This window comes from Eutrigla gurnardus (genome assembly GCF_963514095.1).
Source record: "Eutrigla gurnardus genome assembly, chromosome: 15".
NCBI classification, from domain to species: domain Eukaryota; kingdom Metazoa; phylum Chordata; class Actinopteri; order Perciformes; family Triglidae; genus Eutrigla; species Eutrigla gurnardus.
Genome location: NC_139938.1, coordinates 23,145,269 through 23,167,269, shown reverse-complemented (window position 1 = coordinate 23,167,269; position 22,001 = coordinate 23,145,269). Strand labels below are relative to the sequence as shown.

General features: G+C 41.2%; 4 protein-coding genes across 7 annotated transcripts; 2 read left to right on the top strand and 2 right to left on the bottom strand.

Annotated features, from left to right (window-relative positions):
* The first annotated feature begins 210 nt into the window (after positions 1 to 210).
* LOC311025847 (palmitoyltransferase ZDHHC23-A-like) lies at positions 211 to 5,754 on the top strand. Of its 2 annotated transcripts, XM_084028982.1 has the most exons (5): positions 211 to 754; positions 1,903 to 2,030; positions 2,618 to 3,244; positions 4,556 to 4,723; positions 5,264 to 5,754. In XM_084028982.1, exons 2-5 carry the CDS (start codon positions 1,912 to 1,914, stop codon positions 5,535 to 5,537), a joined length of 1,188 nt encoding a protein of 395 aa, XP_083885108.1. In that variant the 5' UTR covers positions 211 to 754; positions 1,903 to 1,911; the 3' UTR covers positions 5,538 to 5,754. The 2 variants fall into 2 exon arrangements, with proteins under 2 accessions (XP_083885108.1, XP_083885109.1); XM_084028983.1 differs by lacking the exon at positions 211 to 754 and having other exon boundaries at positions 1,897 to 2,030.
* Positions 5,755 to 8,643: 2,889 nt separating this feature from the next.
* LOC311026070 (lipocalin) lies at positions 8,644 to 10,331 on the top strand. The gene is made up of 6 exons (XM_084029393.1): positions 8,644 to 8,800; positions 9,269 to 9,408; positions 9,487 to 9,560; positions 9,680 to 9,793; positions 9,894 to 9,995; positions 10,091 to 10,331. Exons 1-6 carry the CDS (start codon positions 8,684 to 8,686, stop codon positions 10,108 to 10,110), a joined length of 567 nt encoding a protein of 188 aa, XP_083885519.1. The 5' UTR covers positions 8,644 to 8,683; the 3' UTR covers positions 10,111 to 10,331.
* A 232-nt stretch (positions 10,332 to 10,563) lies between these two features.
* LOC311026069 (zinc finger Y-chromosomal protein 1) lies at positions 10,564 to 18,987 on the bottom strand. Of its 2 annotated transcripts, XM_084029392.1 has the most exons (8): positions 18,660 to 18,987; positions 16,506 to 16,602; positions 16,068 to 16,382; positions 15,817 to 15,966; positions 15,131 to 15,259; positions 14,904 to 15,038; positions 14,616 to 14,759; positions 10,564 to 13,490 (listed from the first exon to the last, which is right to left on the bottom strand). In XM_084029392.1, exons 2-8 carry the CDS (start codon positions 16,570 to 16,572, stop codon positions 12,187 to 12,189), a joined length of 2,244 nt encoding a protein of 747 aa, XP_083885518.1. In that variant the 5' UTR covers positions 16,573 to 16,602; positions 18,660 to 18,987; the 3' UTR covers positions 10,564 to 12,186. The 2 variants fall into 2 exon arrangements, with proteins under 2 accessions (XP_083885518.1, XP_083885517.1); XM_084029391.1 differs by lacking the exon at positions 14,904 to 15,038 and having other exon boundaries at positions 18,660 to 18,982.
* Positions 18,988 to 20,435: 1,448 nt separating this feature from the next.
* On the bottom strand, positions 20,436 to 21,788 carry LOC311026295 (diamine acetyltransferase 1-like). Of its 2 annotated transcripts, XM_084029761.1 has the most exons (6): positions 21,558 to 21,786; positions 21,376 to 21,427; positions 21,184 to 21,264; positions 20,969 to 21,070; positions 20,805 to 20,845; positions 20,436 to 20,708 (listed from the first exon to the last, which is right to left on the bottom strand). In XM_084029761.1, the coding sequence occupies exons 1-6, from the start codon at positions 21,621 to 21,623 to the stop codon at positions 20,541 to 20,543; spliced, it is 510 nt and encodes a 169-aa protein (XP_083885887.1). In that variant the 5' UTR covers positions 21,624 to 21,786; the 3' UTR covers positions 20,436 to 20,540. The 2 variants fall into 2 exon arrangements, with proteins under 2 accessions (XP_083885887.1, XP_083885886.1); XM_084029760.1 differs by having other exon boundaries at positions 20,805 to 21,070; positions 21,558 to 21,788.
* Between the last annotated feature and the right edge of the window lie 213 nt (positions 21,789 to 22,001).

Below are 22,001 nucleotides of genomic sequence, written 5' to 3'. Positions count from 1 at the left end.
CTCTGATCTCACACACACACACTCTTTCTTCCAGAGTTTTCTGCGTGTCAGCAGCGAGGTCAGGTTGCTTGTGGTAGGAAATGTGATCCCGGAGGGTGGGGCTGCCCTCTAGATCATCACCCACTCTCTCATCTATGAGTGCCTGTCAAGTTTCTCATCTGCGCCCTCGTCCAGCTCAGTGTGGACCGTCAGGGCTGCTCTTACAGCTCCTGAACACCTCAACACAGCCCGTCAGCTGTGGAGAGAGGCACGAAAAAACCTCATGGCTCTCTGCCTCCCTCGCTCAGTTGCAGCAGCACCTATTTTTACCAAGTATGCCGGTATTCAAACTTCAAATGGTAACCGATCAAAGCTGTGAAGAAGTGGGCTATGCGAGAGAACGACTTGTGAACTATTTAATGGCTTCGGAAATGTGAGCCGGCAGATACAACGCAATATCAAACCACTTGTCAGGAGGAGAAGTTGCCGCCTGTTGAGACACTTCCACCGAGGGAATCCGAGATATGAAAACAATCTCACTGCACTGACACGGTGTCGCCGCAGCACTGCCACCGGCAGAAACATACCAGTTTCCTTTTTTTCAACACAAATAACTGATGGGAAGGAGCTGCTGTTTTCATTTTTCATCATTTTGATCAATTTCCTCTTCATCTCTTGCTGAAGATTGCATAACTTTTTTTGACTAGGAGAGTCAATCTGACATTTCAACCCACAACGTGTTGATGGTTTTGTGTTTTTGTTGCAGAGACAAAAGGTAAGTTGAGGCTGAAAGGGTTTCATCTGAGCTTTGTAATGTTATATTTTCCCATTAACTCATCTAGAATATTGAACAAGTTATTGTGAGTATTACTAGATAATAGAGGTGTAACGATTCATTCGATTAATCGATGAATCGATAGTCAGTCCTATAGATTCTACTAAATCGATCTGCTACAATAAATAGAATGAATCGTTTTGGCTTCACCAGTAATCGATATAAATGCATTTAATCGGATGAATCGTGATTCTTACTTATGCTTAATGTTTTAATACGTTTAAGACACTCTCTCCCCTGCCAGCATGTAGTCTACTGAAAATAACTGAGCAATGTTTAATTACATTTTTGTATTCAGCATCAAATATTATGCAGGACTACAGGACTACAGATAGTCTCACTCGCATTATTGCATGTTTATTTCATGGATATAGAATTTTGGTTACAAGTTACTGAATCGAATCGAAACGTTACAAAAGAAAAAAATTGTCCTTGAATCGAATCGCCAGCTACTGTATCGTTAATCGAATCGCTGTGAAGCCAAAGATTCACACCCCTACTAGATAATGAAGTCATACAAAAACTGTTCATTTAGGAAACTATGATAGGACAACAATCAAAATTTGACTATATTTTTGTCTTTCTATTCTTAATACTCTGTTAATAACTGAATAGATCCCAATCAGGCTCTCTATGACATAATAATATAACTCACGCTGACAATAACTCAAGTAAATCTTTGAATGTTGAGGACTTGTGCTTGCTGGCCCAGATAGCTTGTCCCAGTGGTCACAGTGGCCTTGTTTCAACAAATTACATTAGAAGCTCTTGGGAACTGAGAATCCTCTGATTTGGGAAATGATTAAGCTTTTTATAACCACTAGAATATCTTGTAGTACATTACAGGTACAGGAGTCCAGTACGAGTACTGTATTGTGAGCTAGGGTGAGAGTCGTGTGTGTGTGTGTTTTTGAGGATTGTTATTGGTTGTGGTAGTTGATATATATTTTTGTATACAGCAGTAAGTTCCATATTCCCTTACAGTAATGTGCTGTAATTGTGTAGTTCATTGCTCAAGAGTACAGAGTTTTAAAGTGATGGCCTTTTGTGTTGAAATGACAGCTTGGAAACTCCAAAGTCGTCTTTAGCGAGCCATTATGAAATGGGAGAAGCTAAAGCCTCCAGAGCCAGACGATCCTATGTGTTGCTGTGAGTGTGACATCAACCAGTACGGATGCTGCTGTGACTGTGAAGATCTGGATGAAGCCTTTACCAGGTATGGCTTGAGGGAAAGGGTCAGTACTGAGTGAATCTACTGAAATATTATAGTGGAAAGTATTTTCAGTATCACTTATAAAGGCTGCTCTATGTAACAACACATTTTTTTTATGTCTGACCAAAAATAATAACACTTTCACATGAAGCTACAGACAGATGCATTCATAACTTTGACATTCGAGTCCTAAAGCAACATTTTGCATGTCTATTATATTTATATATTATATTATTATTATATTATATTGGTCTATGTCCATTACATCCATAACACACAGACAGTGCTGGGGGGCCTCACCATTTTTTCAAGTTTTTCCCCCTCTGGGACCCCGAAAGAGATTTCCTCACAAAGTAAAAGAAATAATAATATATTCCTTATTATGCCACTGCTGAATCAATGTAAGATACATGTAGGCACAAGTTTACACTTAAAATACAAATCTACTCATGTGAAAACAACATCACGGATTTTAGAGTGCATGTATGCAGCACAAGCATATGAGGAATTGAATAATTTCCACCGATGAAAAGAACAACAGTACTTACAAATGTTTGTAATTGTGACCTGATAACCACTGTTCCCTGTAGGTGGCTGAAAGACAGACCCCCTAAAGGTGGATGTCAGTCTCCCGTACTCAGGGCCATGATTGACAAACTGGAGATCTCCATGATCCCGGTCCTGGTGCTGCTGCCTCTCCTGCTGCAGGTTGCAGCGCTGCACTACCTGCTGGGTATCATCATCCTGACGGCTCTGCCCGGCCTGGTGCTGTGGTACTACTACGCCACCCACAGAAAAAAGAGACGCACCCTTTTCTTCCTCACTCTCGCGCTCTCCTCTCTGTTTTACATGTATTACCTCTTCATCACAGAGATTTTACCTCGCGGGGATGTCAGCCAGCTGCAGGTGTGTATTGTGACCACTGGGATGATTGCCACTGTCGCCTCTCTTATTCACACCAAGAGAAGTCCAGGGTTGGTGACCGCTTCCATGAACGAAGCACACAGTCAGGAGGGGAACAGGAACTCAACACACCTTAATGGATCCATCCGATCAGCAGCATCCTTGGGGATCTCAGCAGAGTTGCAGACAACAAAAGAAGCCCTGAAAGTAAAAGGGAGAAGCTGTTCCGTGTGCAAAATACTGCAACCTCCACGGGCTGGACACTGCCGAACCTGTGGGTCATGTGTCCAGCGTCTGGACCACCACTGTATCTGGTGGGTTGGGTGTAACATATGTAGCCCTCTCACCTAATTCAATGTTGGTTATATGATTTAAATTGGTGAGAGGAACGTTTTTATTAAAGTTGGATGTGCTTCAATAATTACTACACTCGAAGATGATTCTAGTTCTAAGTTGCAGAGAGGCCTGGTTAACTTATTAATGTAGCTATACTGGTATCATGAGCATTACCATGCAGGACATCTTAACTGTAACTAAAGCTATTACCTCATAGTCCTATTATCTACAAGCATTTAACCACAAATATCTGTGAACAGCAATGCGTTATTTATGTCAAAATCATGTGGCTTAGCTCTCTGATCTTAATTATATCTTATATGACCAAACTCACATGGAAATACACAATCAATACCTTTACCAATATCCTGTCAGTCTACGGTACAGTGTTGGCGCGCATGTTGGAGCTCAATGACAAGATAAGTACCTCTGTAAGCTAGGATACTCACTTTTGAAGTGTCGAAAACTTACCTTAAAAAAGTCTCTCCTTAAAAGCAAGCGACGTCAGAGTCTTGAGACAGGAAAACCTCGTCCTCGACGACTCGTCCTGTACAGTTTCCCCCGGTGGTCTTCTCGTTTCAGCGACGGTTGTCCCGTTTTCCGATTAGCACAGGCTAACCGTCCGCTAGCAACGTTAGCATCGTGGTCCTTAGCATTATGCTCCGACAACCAACAGGCACGCTTACAGAGATACGGCTCAATTAAGCCCTTCATAAAAATACAAACGAGCAAACCTTCTGGTGTCATAACTTTGAAGAGATAAAACCTTTATAAGGTTGACCTAACTTCCGTACTTTTTCTTCCTTTCCCCCGGTTCGACCGTTCTCTAGTTTCTCCAGCCCCCACCTCCCCTCAAACCGGTCTCCATGACAACAGTGTGAGAAGAGACATTGAGTGACACGTGGTAGCACAAGTCACAAGACGACAACAAAAGAAACCTGAGATGTTCAAAGCCTGCTCAAAATGTAGGACACCCCATGAATCAATCAAATATCACCAACAATACATTTTCAGGCCCAAATCAGAGACATTTTATGGATTTTTTATGGATTGGGCATTTCTGAAAAAATTATCTCTGATGTAATCTCCATTAATGAATGGATGGAATTTAGTGCCCAAAGCATTAAAAAGTGCCATTCTTTTCCAAAGGTAAAGCTAAAGTGTTAAAGTGTTAGTTAAACTAGACCTGGGAGACCTGGGGCGTGTGGGGCTGGTGTGTCACTGCTGCTCTAAACTGGTACTTTGTGTTGTGTGTCTGTGTTACGCCTGCATGTGTTGAGGCGATGTAGGATAAACAGCTGCGTCGGACAAGCAAACCATCGCAGTTTCCTGCTGACCCTCTGTGTGTTCGTGTTGACCTCTCTGTATGGGATCAGTTTGGTGTTATGCAGCCTCTGTCCGCGACAGCCTCTAATGACGGCTCTCCTCTACTGCCCCGGCGTCTACAGTCAGTCCAGGTACAGCACTCATTTGTCTCCGTCACAACTGCAGGTGACGCCCTCACTACGCCCACAATCCAAACCTTACTCCTGAAACACCTGTGGCTTATACTGGATTTACACTGTCAGGCTACATCCAATCTAATCTTCCCTGTTTGATATACAATATGAATATTAGTGAACACATCTATAGCATTAGCAAGGACACACATTATGCAGAAATATGTCTTTTTTTAGTGCTGATTTAAAGATGATTTAAGGGTTAATCTGTAAATTATAAACTGACAAATCGTTATCAGTTTTACACAAATTTTACAAGAGAACACATTCCATCTTTAAATTGTCATAATTTATTTCCTAATATGTACTTTTCCCTTGGATTGTGTCATTTTAACCATGAATTAAAATGTATTATCAGACCCACTTAAACAATGTTAACAAAATGAAAAACAAAACAAAAAGTAATTCGACACTTTTAAATACATTACAAACATGAGGCCCTTTATATGTTCAATGTAATGTTACATTCAAGCTCTTTTTTTTCTTTAATCCTTACAGCACTGCACTTTGCTTCACCTGTGCTTGGTACAGCAGCATTGTCACAAGCGGACTGCTTTACCTGTTGGTGATCCAGGTTCTGAATATCAGCTTCAATGTGACGGAGCGGGAGGCTCTGCTGGCTCTGAGGAACAAAACGGGCCAGAGCCGCCTGTGGGGCCTCGTCATCCACACAGGGGAGTATTCACGTGGCTTCTGTCAGAACTGGGTTGAGTTCCTCACCATGGCAGATGCCTCGGTTCCTCCTCGCTCGACCTTAACTGACTTGGTCTAGCTTCACTTTGTGCTCGTGACATCGTGATTAGAGAGTGTTCATATGCATGTGTGAAGAATTACATCTCATGTATGTCTATAGATATACAGTATATCAGCCGATGTCTTCCAATGTGTATAGCATTCAAACATCTTCATGCAATACACTAATAACTATTTTCACTGTAAAATAAGTCAAAGTGGAATATCAGGGTGCTAATGTCAGTTAAAGAACTACACGTTGCTTATTGTTCTGGGGTTGGAAGTTGTTGTACTAACATAGAGTCGTAAGGCTGCAGGCATTGCCATGCTACGTTGTGAACGTAATTTATGCTGTCTGACTGGATTCAAGAACTGTTGACCAATGAAATGAAAATCTTGTGATAAATTACAGATTAATCAAGGTTCAAGTAAAGAGAGCTTTCGGCTCCGCATGTGTCTCTGAGTTTGATGCCTCCCAGTTTGACTTTTTGAGAATATATATACATAGAAAGCCCCCAGCACTTTTTTAAAACCTCATTTTCGAGTAATCATTCAGCATTAGATATAAGAAAACAGGCATGAAAAGCTGGCACAGACAAATAGGCCGCTGCATCTGACCCCTGTGAGTCTGTGGGCGTACAGTCATCACTTCCTGGAGCAGCTCCTTTAACTGTTATCACTGATGCAATCCGTATTATCTTAATATGCTTCTCTGTAGTGCTCTGTGTGATTGATTGTTCTGTATGTAATGGTTTCTGTCCATTAATAGTCTGATAGTGACAGTATTCCCCTTTTACACTCTCCAGATATACAGATTTTAAAACTTGCAGGTTTGGTTTCTATAAATACTTAATTGCAGATATTGTTTTTTTATATTAAGCTGAAGGCCACAGTCCATATTGTATAACATTTAATGCATATAAGTAAATCCATTCACTCTGATAAAGCATAAGTGAACTGCATTTCACTCAACTTTTATAGTGCACATCTTGGGTGGAGCGATCGATCAAGCTGTTCAAATCAATACATTTCCTCCATTTAAATCTCGTACTCTATCGAGTCTATCAACTGACTTCTGTCAGTCTGGTCTTTCCTCTGGTGCCACCCTCAGGCCAACCTGTGCATTTCCCCCAGTCAGTCCTTTTCTCCTCACTCCTCTAGTGTCCATCTGTTGTTCCAAGTAATTTATTCACATTTTTCAGCAGTTGTGAGAACTTATGTTACTCTGACCTGCGTATTTAAGTCAACAAACATCCTGGCTGCCAGGACAATACATAAAAGAGGATTTGCTTCTGGATAAAGTGCTGCGTTTCAGCACATCATAGTTTCAAAAAATAAATTCAAATAAAGCAAATAATTTGGTCAGAATGAGAGCTTCTGCTCAGACTCCTCGTCTATTTAGTGTTTAATCATATTCATGTATATGTTGCTGTTGTTTTTAGTGGAAAGCGCTTACATCATGAAGCCTTTCCACTTGCATCACCATGATATTTTTTCACATTTATGCTCCTCCAGACAAGAAAATGCCCAGAGAAAAAACTTCAACTTCATCCACAAATGTTCAAATCTTAACAGCAGATTCAGCACATTAAACTCCCAGGACCATAAACTCTCTTGACTTCAATTAAATCGCTCCCTTTACCTTGTCATTCTTTATTTTCATTTCCAGATGTTATTCATGATTAATGTATCCTTTCATTCCTTCTCTCTCTCTCTTACCTTCAATGAAAGTACAGTAGCTGATGTTCATGTACAGAGTAAGCATGTCTGCCCCGGAGCTCCTTTATATTCATATTTTCTCTGTGATGATTTAGAGTTGTATTAATAGTTGAAGCAGTGAAATGGGAGATTATTTATAGAATGTCAGATGAAGTGGAGTGATTCTGATTGCCAAACCAGAGTTACACATTTCAAGATTAATGCTGCGTTCAAATGCAAATGCTTACGTGGGTTTGGTGTGACTACAAGACTACAAGACACAGAACGTTTGCAGTTAATCTGACCTTTCGTAAATCTGCACAATGCTTTAATAATTCCTTGTCTAAATGTAAATACACATTTACAAATTCCAAATACCTTTCTGCAGCTGCCATGGTTAGCATGAGCGTCTCTTTATGAAATATATAAACATAAAATACTTCTCGGGGCATAAGACATACCTGTTTAAACTGGAAAGGTATGTAGGTCGGAGGAATCTACTGTGGCAGGTACCTGCCTGCACCTGACTGTTGCAACTCTTTACACCAATTCATCTCCTCATCATCACTCCTGGATTCATATTTGCATCTGTGCAGCGGAAAAAGATCCTGCAGAAAGATGGGAAAAGTTTCAATAACAGTAAAATAATTGGTTTCAAAGGTTAATCAAGGTAAGCATGAACTGAATAACGTGCATGTTAAATCATACTTTTAGCTTCATTTAGCTGTCCTGGAGCTTTCCATCATTTATATTAAAATTATGCTCTTAATTTATTCTCCATTTAACTCCCATTCTGACCAAAAGCTCCAGAACAGATTAAACTTTGATGTGAAAGCAATTATTTTCTGTGTTTATACAGAACCAGTCATAATTTTTGGTCAAGTCATGAGTAGGGGAAGGTATTTACAGACTGGTAAAGGAGACGCTGAAGTTTTCTAGGAAAGCATTTCAATTCGTGGTGATGCAGGATTAGGAATCCAATCTGGAAGGGCATTTGTGTTGTCTCTGTGCTTTACTATGGCAACTGCTGACGGATGAATTTGATTCTGTGGTCCCTGCCACAGAAAGCACTGGAGGGAAGCTGCTGCTTTGTTTGCCACTTTTGGTTACAGGGTTTTTTTTATAGCATATACTCACAAACAGCAGGCTGCCAAATCAAATTGCATTATGAAATACTTTACAACTCTAATATGTGACATGACAGGATACAATCTCGACCCAATTCTTCTTCAGGTTATGAAGTTTACGTAGCTGCCCGCTGGCATGCATTCCCCTCCCACACGGTTGATTGAATTATGCCCTGGCAGGGCTCAAAGTTTACCTTGTGGCTGCGAAACTCTATGTGTTTTTCTGAAGCTTTGCGTGTTTGAACCCATCCCAGCTCCAGGGTTTGTGTGTGTGTGTGTGTGTGTGTGTAAGCTCACTCTCCACTATAAAAAGGCTCGTCAGCGGAACTCCAACCACATATCTTCATCCACACTCTCCTCCATGGCTGTTTCCGGGACGGTAGCTATGACTTTACTGCTGGCAGTGCTGGGAGCCGTGCTCTGCTCCTTGTCGGTTTCGTGTGAAGTCGTACCTCAGGCAGACTTCAATTTACAGGGGGTAAGACGCATTACTGGGTGAACTATGAGGCCTTTTTATCTTAGTCACAATATTGATTTTTGGTGGCTGTATGCATATTGCACTGATGATGCAATGTTGACTCAAGTATCTTTAGTGATACATTGATTTTTAGGAAATTACGTTTTGTTAATGGAATGCATAAGATTAGGTGCATTTGACTTTGTCAGATGTTGTAAACTAGTATTAAACCTCCTGTGCATTTTGTAAAATGCATTTTAACAGTGTACTTGAAATTGCTGTGCATTTGCCACAATTTTGCAATAAGCAAGGTGACTTGTGTGTAATAATCTGAAGTTGTTTGTAGTAACAGACGATCACTTCAATATGCGTCTAAACGAGAATGTGCAACTTGCTATTAGATAAAGATAAAGAAGTGTTTTAAATGCAGACAGTGGGGAATGCTACTTAAGTATAGATTTACATTTTGCCTTGTGTGTGTGTCCACAGATGGCAGGGAAGTGGTACCTGATCGGCTTTGCCACTAATGCCCAGTGGTTTGCCAACCGCAGAGCCAGCATGAAGGTGGGCACGGCCATGTTGACCCCAACTGCCGATGGGGACCTGGACATGTCCTACGCCAGTCTCAAGTGAGTGTGAGAGGACGGAAAGAAAGAAAGGAGGTTGAGAAGAAAGGCGTTTGTCATGTTTCCATGTTTTCTTTCCAGCCCTGACGGCTCTTGTTGGAGACTGAATAATCTGGCCAAGAAGACTGATGTGCCTGGAAAGTTCACGTACACAAGTGAGGATGAGCGTACGCACACAAATAACACATAGAAGTATGCACACAACATTCACAATTACACCAGCCACAGCGTTTCTGCATCCATGTGATCTCCTCTACCCTCCTCCCTTGGCCAGGCTGGGGGAACATGAATGACATGTGCATGGTCGACGTGAAGTACGACGAGTACGCCCTGACTCACACCATCAAGGCCAACGGGAATGATCCCACCGTGATCAACAAGCTATATGGTAAGTGACCATTAGCCATCAGGCTACACTCCATTCTATGAATCCAACCTTCAGCACCGGCATGCATTCTGCAGCAGATTAATAGCATGTGGTCCGACAGGCCGCGGCGTGGACCTCAGCGCTGATCTGCTGGAGAAGTTCAGGCAGTTCTCCTTGGAGACTGGCATCTTGCCAGAAAATATTGCTTTCCTTCCCAGAAATGGTAAGTTTCATATCAATGAGGTTTTAAAAGTAAAAATAAAAAGAATCCCACTGTGATTAAGCTCACCTTACTTTGTTCTTTTTCTCCCTCGTTAGCGGAGTGCCCAACCGCTTAAGGTTCTGCCCCGGTCGTTGTCTGTCAGCAATGCAGTCCGAAGACTTCAGCTCACTTTATTTACTCCCTTTCAGATGATTTATGAAGAAAAGCTCCCAATGCCACTAAACACGATGTAAAGCCTGGTTTCATTATACAATAGTTTGCTTGATCTACCTGCAGTTGTAACCGAGTGGTCTTTGAATGTTTTGAGACGTAAAGCGGCTTTGAATGATGTGTCAATGTGTCTCCCACTTCATTGAAAAGTCCAATCAATTCTTCTGCAAATGTTTTATGAGGAAGGAAATGGATATGATGCATCTGCCAGACCTCGAGGACACATACGATGCGTTTTGTTGAGTCAGGCTCACTGTTAACATAACCAGGAACTACACCGTAATACAACGGTCTAGTGTCAAACACATTTCTCAGCGGTAGGACACTTGAGTGGTGGGCAAATAGAAGACAAAAAGGCTAAAATACTTTGCATTTTATTACCTTTTTTAACAAATACGTTGAAGTACATCCATAACAACACAGTTCAGATTTCCTTTTTATCAAGTGTTTACATCTACACGCTTTGTACAGATTTGTATACAAAACAATAATTTACGTCCCATAGAAGTCTAGTTACACTTAACTATACAACAACTTGTAAATGAAATAAATATAAAAACAGGAATAATCACAGGTGATAACAAAAAAAAATGTAAAAAGCCATAGTACAAGTACACCACCAGCACCTGTCTTCTGAAGTTGCATCTAGAAAGATTTACGTTTTCCCTTTCTACTGGCAAAAGTACATCTGTGAGGGTGAAAACAAAGAGTTCAGTCCATAGTTTCATAACAGCAGCACCAGTTACACTGTATGATTCCTATTTAGGCCAGACAGATATAGATTGGGACACTGAAGTTAATTGTTTACTTTAAAACCAAGCCCAATATTGGTATCATATTGGAGCTTGTAGAGTATGCTCCTTTTCTGTGATTTAACAGATAACATGTCAATTCATATAAGAAACGAGTTTGTTCAGATAAAAAATAACAAATAAAGTAGCTTGTCATTAGTAATAATGGTGAGGACATACTTTTTTTCTCATCACAATCAGTTTTTCCCCAAATTAATGGGATTTCACTCTCCAGGTAGCATGGATGGATTAAAAGTAGCCCCATCCAGGGCTTCAGCTCTACTGCTTTGGGCGCTTCTAAACAACTCACGGGTACACTTATTGGCTTGAAACTGAAATATCATAGGTATATGATAATCGAGTGATGGGATAATGATGACATTGTGATATAGGTGCATATGTGAACTTGTATTCACTAGCATGACACATCCACTATTTCACTGTGTAGTTTGTATTGATTAAATGATCGCAGACTGCTGTGTACAAAGCTAAGAGTGATTGTTTCTTTTCTCCGAGTGCTGTAAGCAGCCTGCCTTGTGTTTTTAACAACACAAACAAAAAGCACTATTTTACAGAGTGGTGGGGTTGGAGCACCAGGAAGCACAACAGATGCTTGTTTGTCATTCAATCTTCCTCTCTCTCGCTCTCTCTCTCTTATAAACGCACATACCACACATGACCCGATTACTGCATTCATGATCTTTACCAAGATGGCAAGTGCTACAGGGAACAGGTTGCTAGTCCATACTACTGTGTTTAGTACATTTTTGAAAATGACGCATGTTTTGCAAATCACACTTCAGTTTTGAGACAAATAATTAGGACCATTGTGATCGACAACTGATTGCTGCCAGCAAAATTAAAAATGTATATCTACAAAGAGACACCTGCACAATCTGCCATGCACACTGTCACCAGCAAAGGGACATGCAGTTAAAAGTGCAAGTCTACGGAGGGGTTCTGTTGCTAACTCGGACAGAGCAATAATGTTATGTACATGTGTATACATTTCTGAACATTAGGCTGAGGATCAAAAAAGACCAAAAACAATAGAACGGACTAAGTGCAGCAAGCACACGCGCCACATTATTTCAATGCGACTGGTGTCACGCTGAGGGTGCAGAGATTGGGGTGTGATGTTTACTTCAACATTGTTCTTTGTTGTGGCACAGTATTTGGCTCAGTCAGAGTCACTCTCCCTGCACCACGTCCTTGTGGTGGCGCATGATATGCTGGTTCTTCTCCGAGGGTCGTCGGAAGCCTTTTGAACAGATCTCGCAGCGGTGCGGGTAGTCTTTTGTGTGAATGGAAATCACGTGTCGCTTGAAACCTGAAGCATCACCGGTGCTGTAGTCGCAGTACTGGCACTGGTAAATTCTCCTTTCTTTTTGTCCTTTGCCAATAACTACAGTCACGCTGCTGGCTAAGCTGGCTGCACTGACTCTGCCAGGCGGGCCAGCAGCGCTGGACGCGCTGCTAGGTGCAGACTTTTTAGGTGTCACAACAGGAGTATGCGTCTCTGTCCTCTTAGACTCACTCTTTTCAGGAGAGGCCTGTTGCTCCTTCGTGTGGACAGACAAGATATGGCGACTGAGAACAAAAGGGTCTGCAATTTTGAAGTTGCAGTGCCGGCACTGATGGAGTTTCTTGGTGCGGTGGGATACTGAGTGCTTCTTCAGTTCAGAGGGGCGGTGGAATCCTTTACCACAGATGGCACATTTATGTGGATAGTCCTTAGTGTGAACAGATATGATATGGCGTTTCAGGTCACTGGAGTTGGAACTTTTGTGATCACAGTGGGCACAATGGTGGGTCTTATTCTCCTCGTGCGTTAGTCCGTGCTGTATTAGCTCCTCCTCCTCTGCAAAGGTCTGGAAACAGCGCTCACATTTGTATGGCATCTCTTTGCTATGCTTAGTCTTGATGTGCGTCTTGAGATTGGAGGAATCGGCCGACTTGTAGTCGCAGTACAGGCAGGAGTAAGGCTTCTCACCTGTGTGTGTGCGCATGTGTTTCTTCAATTCCGAAGGGTGTCGAAAGCCTTTTCCACATTCCACACAGATGTGGGGGAAGCTTTTACTGTGAACCGCCAACAAGTGCCGATTGAGCAGTCCTTGCTCAGCCGTTTCATAGTCACAGAACTTGCATTTATGCATCTTGGTGGGCGTTGGAGGCGGCTGGCTCTTGGGCTCTCGGTGGTGGTGCTGCAGTCTGTGAGAGAACAACGCCGCCTGCTGGTGGAACTCCTTGCCACACATTTCACACTCGAAAGGGGCCTTGCTGCTCAGAGCGTGCACCTCCATATGGTTGTGGAGGCTGGCTTTCTTGTTGGTGGTGAATTCACAGTCTGTACATTGGTACTTTTTCCTCGTCAGAACATCCTGGTGATGATTCTTGGTGTGGCGTTTCAGGAAACCTCGCGACTTGAACTTTTTACCACAAAGCATGCAGGGGTAAACGGTCAGAGGCTGACCATATGGACCGATGATGATGGCTGGATAGAAAAATGACAAGAGGGAGACAGAAATGACAATGTGTCCATCATCTTGTTTGTCAAGTAAACTTTTGGTCATCTTACATTTTTGGTGTTTAAATACTTTTAAAATAATAATAAATAATAGGAACCATATATTCGTTTACTAAACAATCCCATTGAAAACAATTTGGATGAATGACAAGTTAAGTGTCAATGTATGGAAAAATGTAGAATCAATCAATGAATCAATAAATAATACAAGCAGCAACACAATATTGGTATTAATATAATTATCCTTTGTATGTTGCATAACAATCTTTGACAACTTCAGACAACAAATGTGGGAGTGCAGAAATTAAAGATTAATACCATCTGGAATCAGGATATACATGTCAATTATAAACGAGCTAAAGTAAGCTAATGTTATTGTGACAGAGCACAATAAACGGCCGATAAGCCTGTGCAAAGGACAAAAGTTAGAGCAGCAGTTTACCCACTGCTGCAAGTCACAGGGAGGGCTGGAGAGAAACAGGCTAACACCATGTCACAGTACGCTGTATTGCAATTGGAGTGGATGGTGAGACAAGTAGTGTTGTATAGTCTTTTCTTGTACGTAAGGCTGGGGCAAGTCATCGATGTAATAGATTACAGACATACATCGATTTGCATAACATCCATCCAGCCATGTCATAACCATTTTAAGTTCTAAGTCAAGTTTAAAAATGTTTATTCTGCAGTTCAGGGAAAGTGTTGCTTTCAGCGTTTAAAATTCCTCTATATGACTATAGGTTTTGATTGTGTATTTTGGGCTGTTTTATTGAGGTAACAAAACAAACCTTTTGATTAATTGATAAATTAGTCATTAGAATAATTCAGAATATCTTCCTTTTTTTATTTTTTTATTGTTGGGTGCAGCCATTCTTGCATGAAAGCAATACAGTGGCATCAACAGGATAAACGAATGTAAAGGCAACAGCTGACAAGACAAATGCTTTACTGCATCCTTTCTGCTACTGCTGAACTCTGAACAAACTCCACTGTTCCGGTTATGATCTAACGGGCATCTTTATGGTGTGATGAGAAACAGGACATTCACATTCACAACTGGCCTATGAACATCCATGAACTTTGTGTTGTTCTTACCTGTCTGTACCTGGCGAGGCTCCGACCGTCTCTTGCTCTTGTTGCGTTGTCTATTGATTTCATCGACCCCGTCAGATTCATCAATGTGCAGCAGTGCACTGGCTGCACCGTTTCTGTTTTCACAACTCTCGCTATCCTCTGCACCTGTGAGACCAAAGGATTGTTTTTAGCCAGAAAAATAAACAAAACTAGCATCCGTAAAGCTTAAGCCAAGACACTCAGAGACGTGGTTGATGCACAGGCTTCCAGTGTTGTTTCAAAAGCAATTTAATAGACAGGGGTGCTGACCATAAGCAGCTGCCCAGGCCACAGGCATGAAGTCCTTGCTTAGAGACACGCTGTCATACGAGCGGTCGTGAGTTACTGGCTCTTCGCCTCCTACCACCACCTCCATATAAACCTCATCAGTCACCTTGGACCCACCTGTAGATGAGCCCAACATGTACAAACCAAAAAAACTAGTAATGTTTACTTTCATGAAAGTCATCCCCACTCGTTGGATCTCAATGACTCACCATGGTTTCCTTGATTGTGATGAGAATCCCCGACAGACATGTAAACCATCTTCTCTCTGAGCGTTCGGCCTGAAGACTCTGTTAACGCCACACTCTCCGTGTCTCCATCGCTGATGTCAACTGACTCTCCTGCACAATTAAAAACACCTTGTATATCCTCCAATTTTGGGCAAATGTCTCACTTTTCAATTATCAATCTGTGGAAAACCAAGCCTTCAAACTCTTCCTAGGGTTATCCTCAATACATTAAAATACCTTTTGAAAAATGTAATAATCGTTTCACAATGATATTAGCCAAAACATGATAGTATGCTGGAAAACCAGTCTTGCAGAAACCATGTTTTCACATGTAGGACAGAAAATATTACATTAGGCCAAGAACCTTCACAAAAGAGCAAGTTCTTCTAATCAATAACACAATTCATAGAACATTTTTTGCAATATATATATATTCTCCTATATCTTATCTGTGCTTAGTTGTTGATGTAATAGAAAATACTAGCATCGATCTAGATTGGTGCAGACTTCCATGTATATTATTTAGTGTTGTAATAAAGTATATTCTAAGACTATTTTAAATCCCTTTCAGGAACAAAACTCACATCTAATGTGTTTTTGGCAATCACTAGTATTCAGGCTATAATTACACTCTGCATTATTCCTACCAGAGGTTAACCGCTACTCACCCATGTCATCCTCCCCAGAATCAGCCTTGAAGATGTACACCTTTATCACATCCTGCCCATCCTCATCCTTCTCCACTTCTTGGTCCTCCACAGCTCCCTCCACTGTTACCTCCGTTCCATCCTCAGACACCATTTTGCCTGCTTCGTCCACTAGCAAGGGGAACACACATTAGATTTTAATTTAAGACAAGTGTTTCGGTGGAAGAATGGCACATTTAATTTCTCTCCCAGCACAGCAGACAGAATCTTACAGGATATCATTAGATAATCTCCACATCCATCTTGGTCGTCCTCTTGCTGCTCTGGGTCCAGCCCATCTTCAGGGATGTCTCCCATGGCAACACCTTCTTCGTCACCATCAAGAGCCATCACGCAGGTTTCGACTGCGACATCTTCATCTTCATCACAGTGCACATACTCAGAAACCACATCCTCAACAGCATCCTGGATGACCAGCTCATCCGGGGCAAACCTGTGAACTGCCATGCCTTCCCCCTCGCCTTCTGACACCAACACAGTCTCTTGAAGCTCCACAACAAACTCCTGCCCGCCGGCACCACCGTCATCTGGAAGAAGCAGGGTTACCCAGTTAATCAGATTGTTGTGTGTGGATGTTTTAAATGGAAATGTTAACTGTTGTTACTGATTTCCAACTGACATAATTAAAAAACATTAACAGGGCTAATTACCCGATCCGTGTAATATTATTTTAGGCTCTTCAGAATGTATTGCAAGCCTGGTGACATCCTCATCCATTGTCCTCACACTGCATTTGTTACTGGACAGCTGAAAGCAAATTACAGAAAGTTTAGACCTTTCAGGGTACAAAAGCTAAACAGAAGAAACATACAAACCCCATTAATCTTAAGAAGTGACAGATTAGTCACTCTTAATCAATATCTAATTATTTAGTATGAGCTCATCTAGCAGACGTGACCAATGCACTGCAGGTCACTCAACTAAAAAAAACACATAATATAGAATGATATGCATTGACAATTGTCTTAAACAAGTTGTTAACCTTTGTGCTGTGTATGCACCATTACTGTGAATCTCTAGAAATTAATTCTGCACCAACCCACAAGCAAAACTATGTTCATGGTCATTACAGACAACAGGAAATCAGGTGCTGCAGATTATCAAACCTGATGCCAACCTTTTGTATTAACCTAAACGGTAAGTTACAGTCCAGTGTTGAATAATTTTGCAGTATACTGTATGTGTTGGTTTCTGTGGGATAAATAACGTGAATATAGTGCACATGTGACACTTTCCACAAGAAATATAGCTCAGTTTCAAACCTCAATATTTGGTCGCAAATGAAATGCAAACAAATCTGTATCACCATGACATGCATTGAAGGGCTGTTTTTTTAATTATTTGCACTTCAGTTCTTTTTAGTGAATAACCATTAGTACAAAAACATTTCAATAGCCATTCCCCATTAACATGTATATGTATGATAAATATTGCATAATTTCATATTGTTGTTGTTATGTATTAACTGCTGTTTTATATGCCACTGTGCTTTTCTGTATCCTGCTGCTGCAACAAACAAGTTCCTCTGTTGAAAGTTTCATTTGTTTTGACATTTTATTCCACTCAAATATAAGGTCACCTGATAGAGACAAATATGCTGGGAAGAAAACTGGCCACAGGGGCAACATTTACTGTATTTTTAAAGGGTGAAACATTGAAGTGGTCACATTACTATTAAGAATGTAGTTTTTGCAGTGTTAGCTTGTGTCTGCGGCAAAGGACAGTAAGTCAAACGGCCATAATAGTCTGCATTATACCTCAGCCACCAAAACTAAAATAATATTTCAGCCCATTTGCCACTAACGCTAGCTTCGCCAGGGAGATGATGGACAGATGTGTGACAAAAAGAATGTCTCCCTGTCAAACACGCGCGAGCGCACACACACACATGGGGATGCGGAGATGTAAACAGTGGTGTGGAAGATACAGCCGGGGTGCCATTTAATTCCCCCTGAATGTACCATCCCCCACCTCCAGGTGGAAAATTATGACAACGGTGTGTGGAGATCTGGCGCACAACACAGCGCATCGGTGTGCAGAAAGATCCCGCCAATACATCAAAAACCTACCGTGGAGATCGGAGCGATTTAGTTAGTCATTCCTGCCAGACTAAACAAACCCCATATGAGGGTCTTAACGTTAACGGTAATGTCTTCAACTGACCACTGGAGCAGCGTGAGGACTCATTGCACACGCAAAAACCCAACTGTCGCGGCCAAAACACACTTTTTTAAAGAACAGGAGATTGCACCGACATGTATTTAGTTAAATACAACCACGCAATATATAAGCAATGTTACGCTGTGCGTTGCATTGATGCAGCTATGTAGCCAGCTAGCGGGAGAATGGCTAAACTCACTCGTTTTCTACAACCGATTGTCATTACACTAACGTTAGCGTCCGCCATTTTGTTAGCTTCGCGTCTGGACGAATGCTAATTTAAGACACCAACTGAAAAGACCCCTGTGCTATGCGAAACGTTAATTACGCTTCTAAGGACGATAAGTCACGTATAAATGTAAATTCGATCACAAATAACGTTAGCCAACTGCGACTAGCGACAAGAAAAGGTGCTTTTCAGTAAGCTAGCTAGCAAGCTAACCGGATAGGCCTGAATTACCAATTACGGCCTCTATTGAGGCCCGGGCCTGAGAAGAAAAGGCCCAACCCTTTGCGGCCTCTCGGTGACAATGAAGACATAAATTAAAATATCACACGCATGCAAAACAAAGAGACACGGACACGCACAAATGCAAACATAGCTCTGCAAACGGGAGCCCCGGGAGCAAAAATGATCCGCGTACCAGATGTATGCTGCAGGGATGGCCTCCGTCCGCGCCTCGGCTTCCCAGGCCGCCTGGTTCCCCCCCCGACTCGGGCAAAGATTCAGTCGGGAATTTTGTGTTATTTGGGCGGGCCGGAGAGGAGCCGAGAAGGAGGGGTTAGGGGTTGTTTCTGGAGCTCAGCTGAAAGCAAAGCAGGACGTCTGGAGCCAGATCGTGTCATGCTAGAGCCCCCTGCTCCTCCAGCTCCGAGGCCGCCGTCAGCACGACACGTCACAGCCCGAGAGCAGCAGGAAAATGCGGAAGGGTTGTGGTGGAAATCACACCGGCAGGCACCAAACAGGCCATAATCTGAGGACCGCCGTTCGAACGGGTTATGTCGATACGTGCACTGTAGTGTTAATTTTAATTAATTAGTTTATGCCCCGAGGTCGCTGAAGCTAGTGATGGGCTGAGGACTGCTTCGGCTCCTCAAACAGCAGGCTTGCATGCAGCGGAGAGGTGGACAATAAAAAGTGATTAAACTATGACCTCGAGACGGAGCATCCAGCATTTAAACAAACCGCTGACTGGTTTCCTATGAAACACCCTGTCACAGTATCAGTTTCATCCCAGTGTTGTTTAATCACAATTGCTTATTCACAAATAACTCAAACTCGTGGTTAAAAAATATGATTATTAAATTATTATTTTATTATTTATTTTGTAAATAGTGCTACAATTACAAGTGAATGACTTTTACTTAACTTGAGTATTTCCATTCCACATTTTAGAGGGACATTTTATTTTAAATTATTTTTCTATTATCACACTGCTAATTAAATTTAAAAAAAATAAAAATTACAAATGAATATAGTCTATTACATATAAAGTGGCTATCCGCCTATAACACACAATGCATTTGTTTTAAACTAACAGCATGTGAAATAGTTTAAATTAGTTCCAGTTAATAATTGAATATTACAACATATAACAAAACATTGAAAGGGACCATTCTGCTGTATAATTGCAACTTTTACTTGTGAAATACATGTTGCTGATAATGCTGCTTTATTTCAATTTCAAGCACATCATTTTTTAATTAAATTATCTCAACACTTCCACCACTGATTGTAAACTACTGGCACACAAGGATTAACGCTGTCATTGTAATTACTACCAAAGGTTAATTCCTGGGTACCCAGAAGTTATTATTAAAAGTATTAATTACTCAAGTGCATCATGAAACACGTGTCTCGAGATGTTTGATAAATTAGTGTGAAAAAAATAAATTCTAATACACAAAATCATGTTTATTCTTTGTGATTCTTCTCAAATCAATAGATAATTTTACAAATTCAGGCCTCTGGCAGTACAGTTAGCAATTATTCCCACACCTCATTCACTAATCAGCAGAGATTCAGATGCATTAAAACCAGAAGAAACCATTTATTATCAAAGATAACTGTTTTAATAATTTTCTCGTAAACGAATAAATTCACCCAAGGAGGAGATCGGAGACAAAAGTAAAGTCGAAGTCTGACTTTTAATCTTGGCCAAGAGGAGCAGTTACAGTGCAACAACTATGAGGATGCTACAGAGAAAGTGCTCAAATCATTGTTGTGACTTGAGTCTTTTAAAGGCACAGGAGATAACGCGTCATTGAAAACATGTAATACAAGACATCATGTGCAGAGGGCCCCTGATAACGGTTAGCTGTTCTGCAGGATAGCTTTAGGCCCTGTTTAGGTCATCAGTGGAAATACTAAAGTCATTAAAACACTTAAATCACATGGTTATACGACATTCTTATAACAATAACAGTTTTAAATGTATTTATTAATACTGTGCCAAATCACTGATCAAACAACACATTATTATTGCCATCACCAACAGAACGTACAAGTCAATAAACAGTAAACTCTATTTGGTAGTCATTTTCAGCAGATCCTCCTTTTCGATCTCAAAAAGACGCCAGCCCTCCTCGGAGGAGAGATCAGCTGCTCCTCTTCGCTTGTAGAACTCAATGGACTTTGTGTTGTTTTCGGCTACAATGAAGTGCATGCCGCTACAGCGAGTCTTCACTGCCGTCTATGGGGAGAGAAACAAACAAGGAAATGTGAAGTGTTGAATGCCGTTCAAACAAAGTTGAATCTGAGCAGATTAACTGTACATTGGTTACCGTACCTCACTCAGAACCTTCAGGATTTGTGAACCAATGCCAAAACCTAGTGAAAGATTAAATGTGGAGAGTTCAATTAAAACAGACTGTCTGCAAAAATGCCCCTCAAGTCTTTCTCTGTCACTTATTAACCTTAACCACCTTATACAACAGCAGTCTGCAATCTTACCACGAAACTCCTGCATGACATAGAAGTCTTCCAAGTACAGCAGCTTTCCAGTCCAAGGGTCATAGGTGAAGTAATACATGGCAAAGCCAATCACAGTGTGGCCTAGAAGAAAACACCACAGGTTAGCGGTGGGATTTAAAAGGTTGACCTATTTTTTAAGGAATACAACTCTTAAATTGTAGATTTTATCTTTAAGAGGCATGTTTTTTTTTTACCTTCTGAGCTGTGCTCTTTTGGGACTTCAGCAACTAAACAGTGGTAGAATGGTTGTTCTCCAAAGCCATCCTCAAGTAGATCTACAAGCGGGACAATGACTTCATAAGAATGTATGCCGATTGAAAACATTTCTTTGAAAATCCAAGTTAAATATATGCACACAATGTACTTCATCATGTGGGTTGAAATACCTTTCTCGGTCAGCATGACCTTCTCCTCCATTTCCTCAAATTTAGCAAGTTCCTAAAAGGCAAGAACAAAAAGAAAGGCATGAATTATGCGTTTTAACATTAAAACAATTCAATAACAGAGATAATATATCTCCTGTCAAACGGCCCAAATGTCCTTTTGCTTGTTAAAACACATGGCTTACCTTTATGAGTCGCATTAAATCGGTAACATCCTTGGGTTCAGCTTTCCGTAATATAAAACTGGCCATTTTCTTCTTTTTCCCTTTTTCCCTTTGCGTATTAATCCTCTGAATGTGAATAAAAGCAAAATTTGTTTCTTCATTCGCTCCTCAGGAGGTCATCCCCGGGCAAAGAATATAGGAACCGTATACTGAACTACATCGGCTGTGTCACGAGTGGTACAGGAGCTTCAGTGACTTCCCTTTTTATAGATTTCTGGTAAACCTGTTCAGCTATCCTTATATGGTCAAGCAGGCCCCTGCGTCCTGTTTCTTTCTTTTTATTGTTGACTCCTTATCGTGTTCTTTTTTCACTGTGCTTCATTTGGATGTTGTTTGAAAGGTAAATATTAACCAGACCTGGAATAAAAGCCCAGTGCACATAATGCATGTAGAACTGAGTAATCA

Coding starts and splice junctions, on each gene's coding strand:
- LOC311025847 (XM_084028982.1), top strand. CDS start 1,912: ATGAAATGGGAGAAGCTAAAGCCTCCAGAGCCAGACGATCCTATGTGT. Junction 2,031..2,617: donor CTGGATGAAGCCTTTACCAG/GTATGGCTTGAG, acceptor TGTTCCCTGTAG/GTGGCTGAAAGACAGACCCC. Junction 3,245..4,555: donor CTGGACCACCACTGTATCTG/GTGGGTTGGGTG, acceptor GAGGCGATGTAG/GATAAACAGCTGCGTCGGAC.
- LOC311026070 (XM_084029393.1), top strand. CDS start 8,684: ATGGCTGTTTCCGGGACGGTAGCTATGACTTTACTGCTGGCAGTGCTG. Junction 8,801..9,268: donor CAGACTTCAATTTACAGGGG/GTAAGACGCATT, acceptor GTGTGTCCACAG/ATGGCAGGGAAGTGGTACCT. Junction 9,409..9,486: donor ATGTCCTACGCCAGTCTCAA/GTGAGTGTGAGA, acceptor TTTTCTTTCCAG/CCCTGACGGCTCTTGTTGGA.
- LOC311026069 (XM_084029392.1), bottom strand. CDS start 16,572: ATGGATGAGGATGTCACCAGGCTTGCAATACATTCTGAAGAGCCTAAA. Junction 15,967..16,067: donor AGATTATCTAATGATATCCT/GTAAGATTCTGT, acceptor TCCCCTTGCTAG/TGGACGAAGCAGGCAAAATG. Junction 13,491..14,615: donor GCCTCGCCAGGTACAGACAG/GTAAGAACAACA, acceptor TTTTCTATCCAG/CCATCATCATCGGTCCATAT.
- LOC311026295 (XM_084029760.1), bottom strand. CDS start 21,623: ATGGCCAGTTTTATATTACGGAAAGCTGAACCCAAGGATGTTACCGAT. Junction 21,071..21,183: donor AAAAGAGCACAGCTCAGAAG/GTAAAAAAAAAA, acceptor GTTTTCTTCTAG/GCCACACTGTGATTGGCTTT. Junction 20,709..20,804: donor TCCTGAAGGTTCTGAGTGAG/GTACGGTAACCA, acceptor CTCTCCCCATAG/ACGGCAGTGAAGACTCGCTG.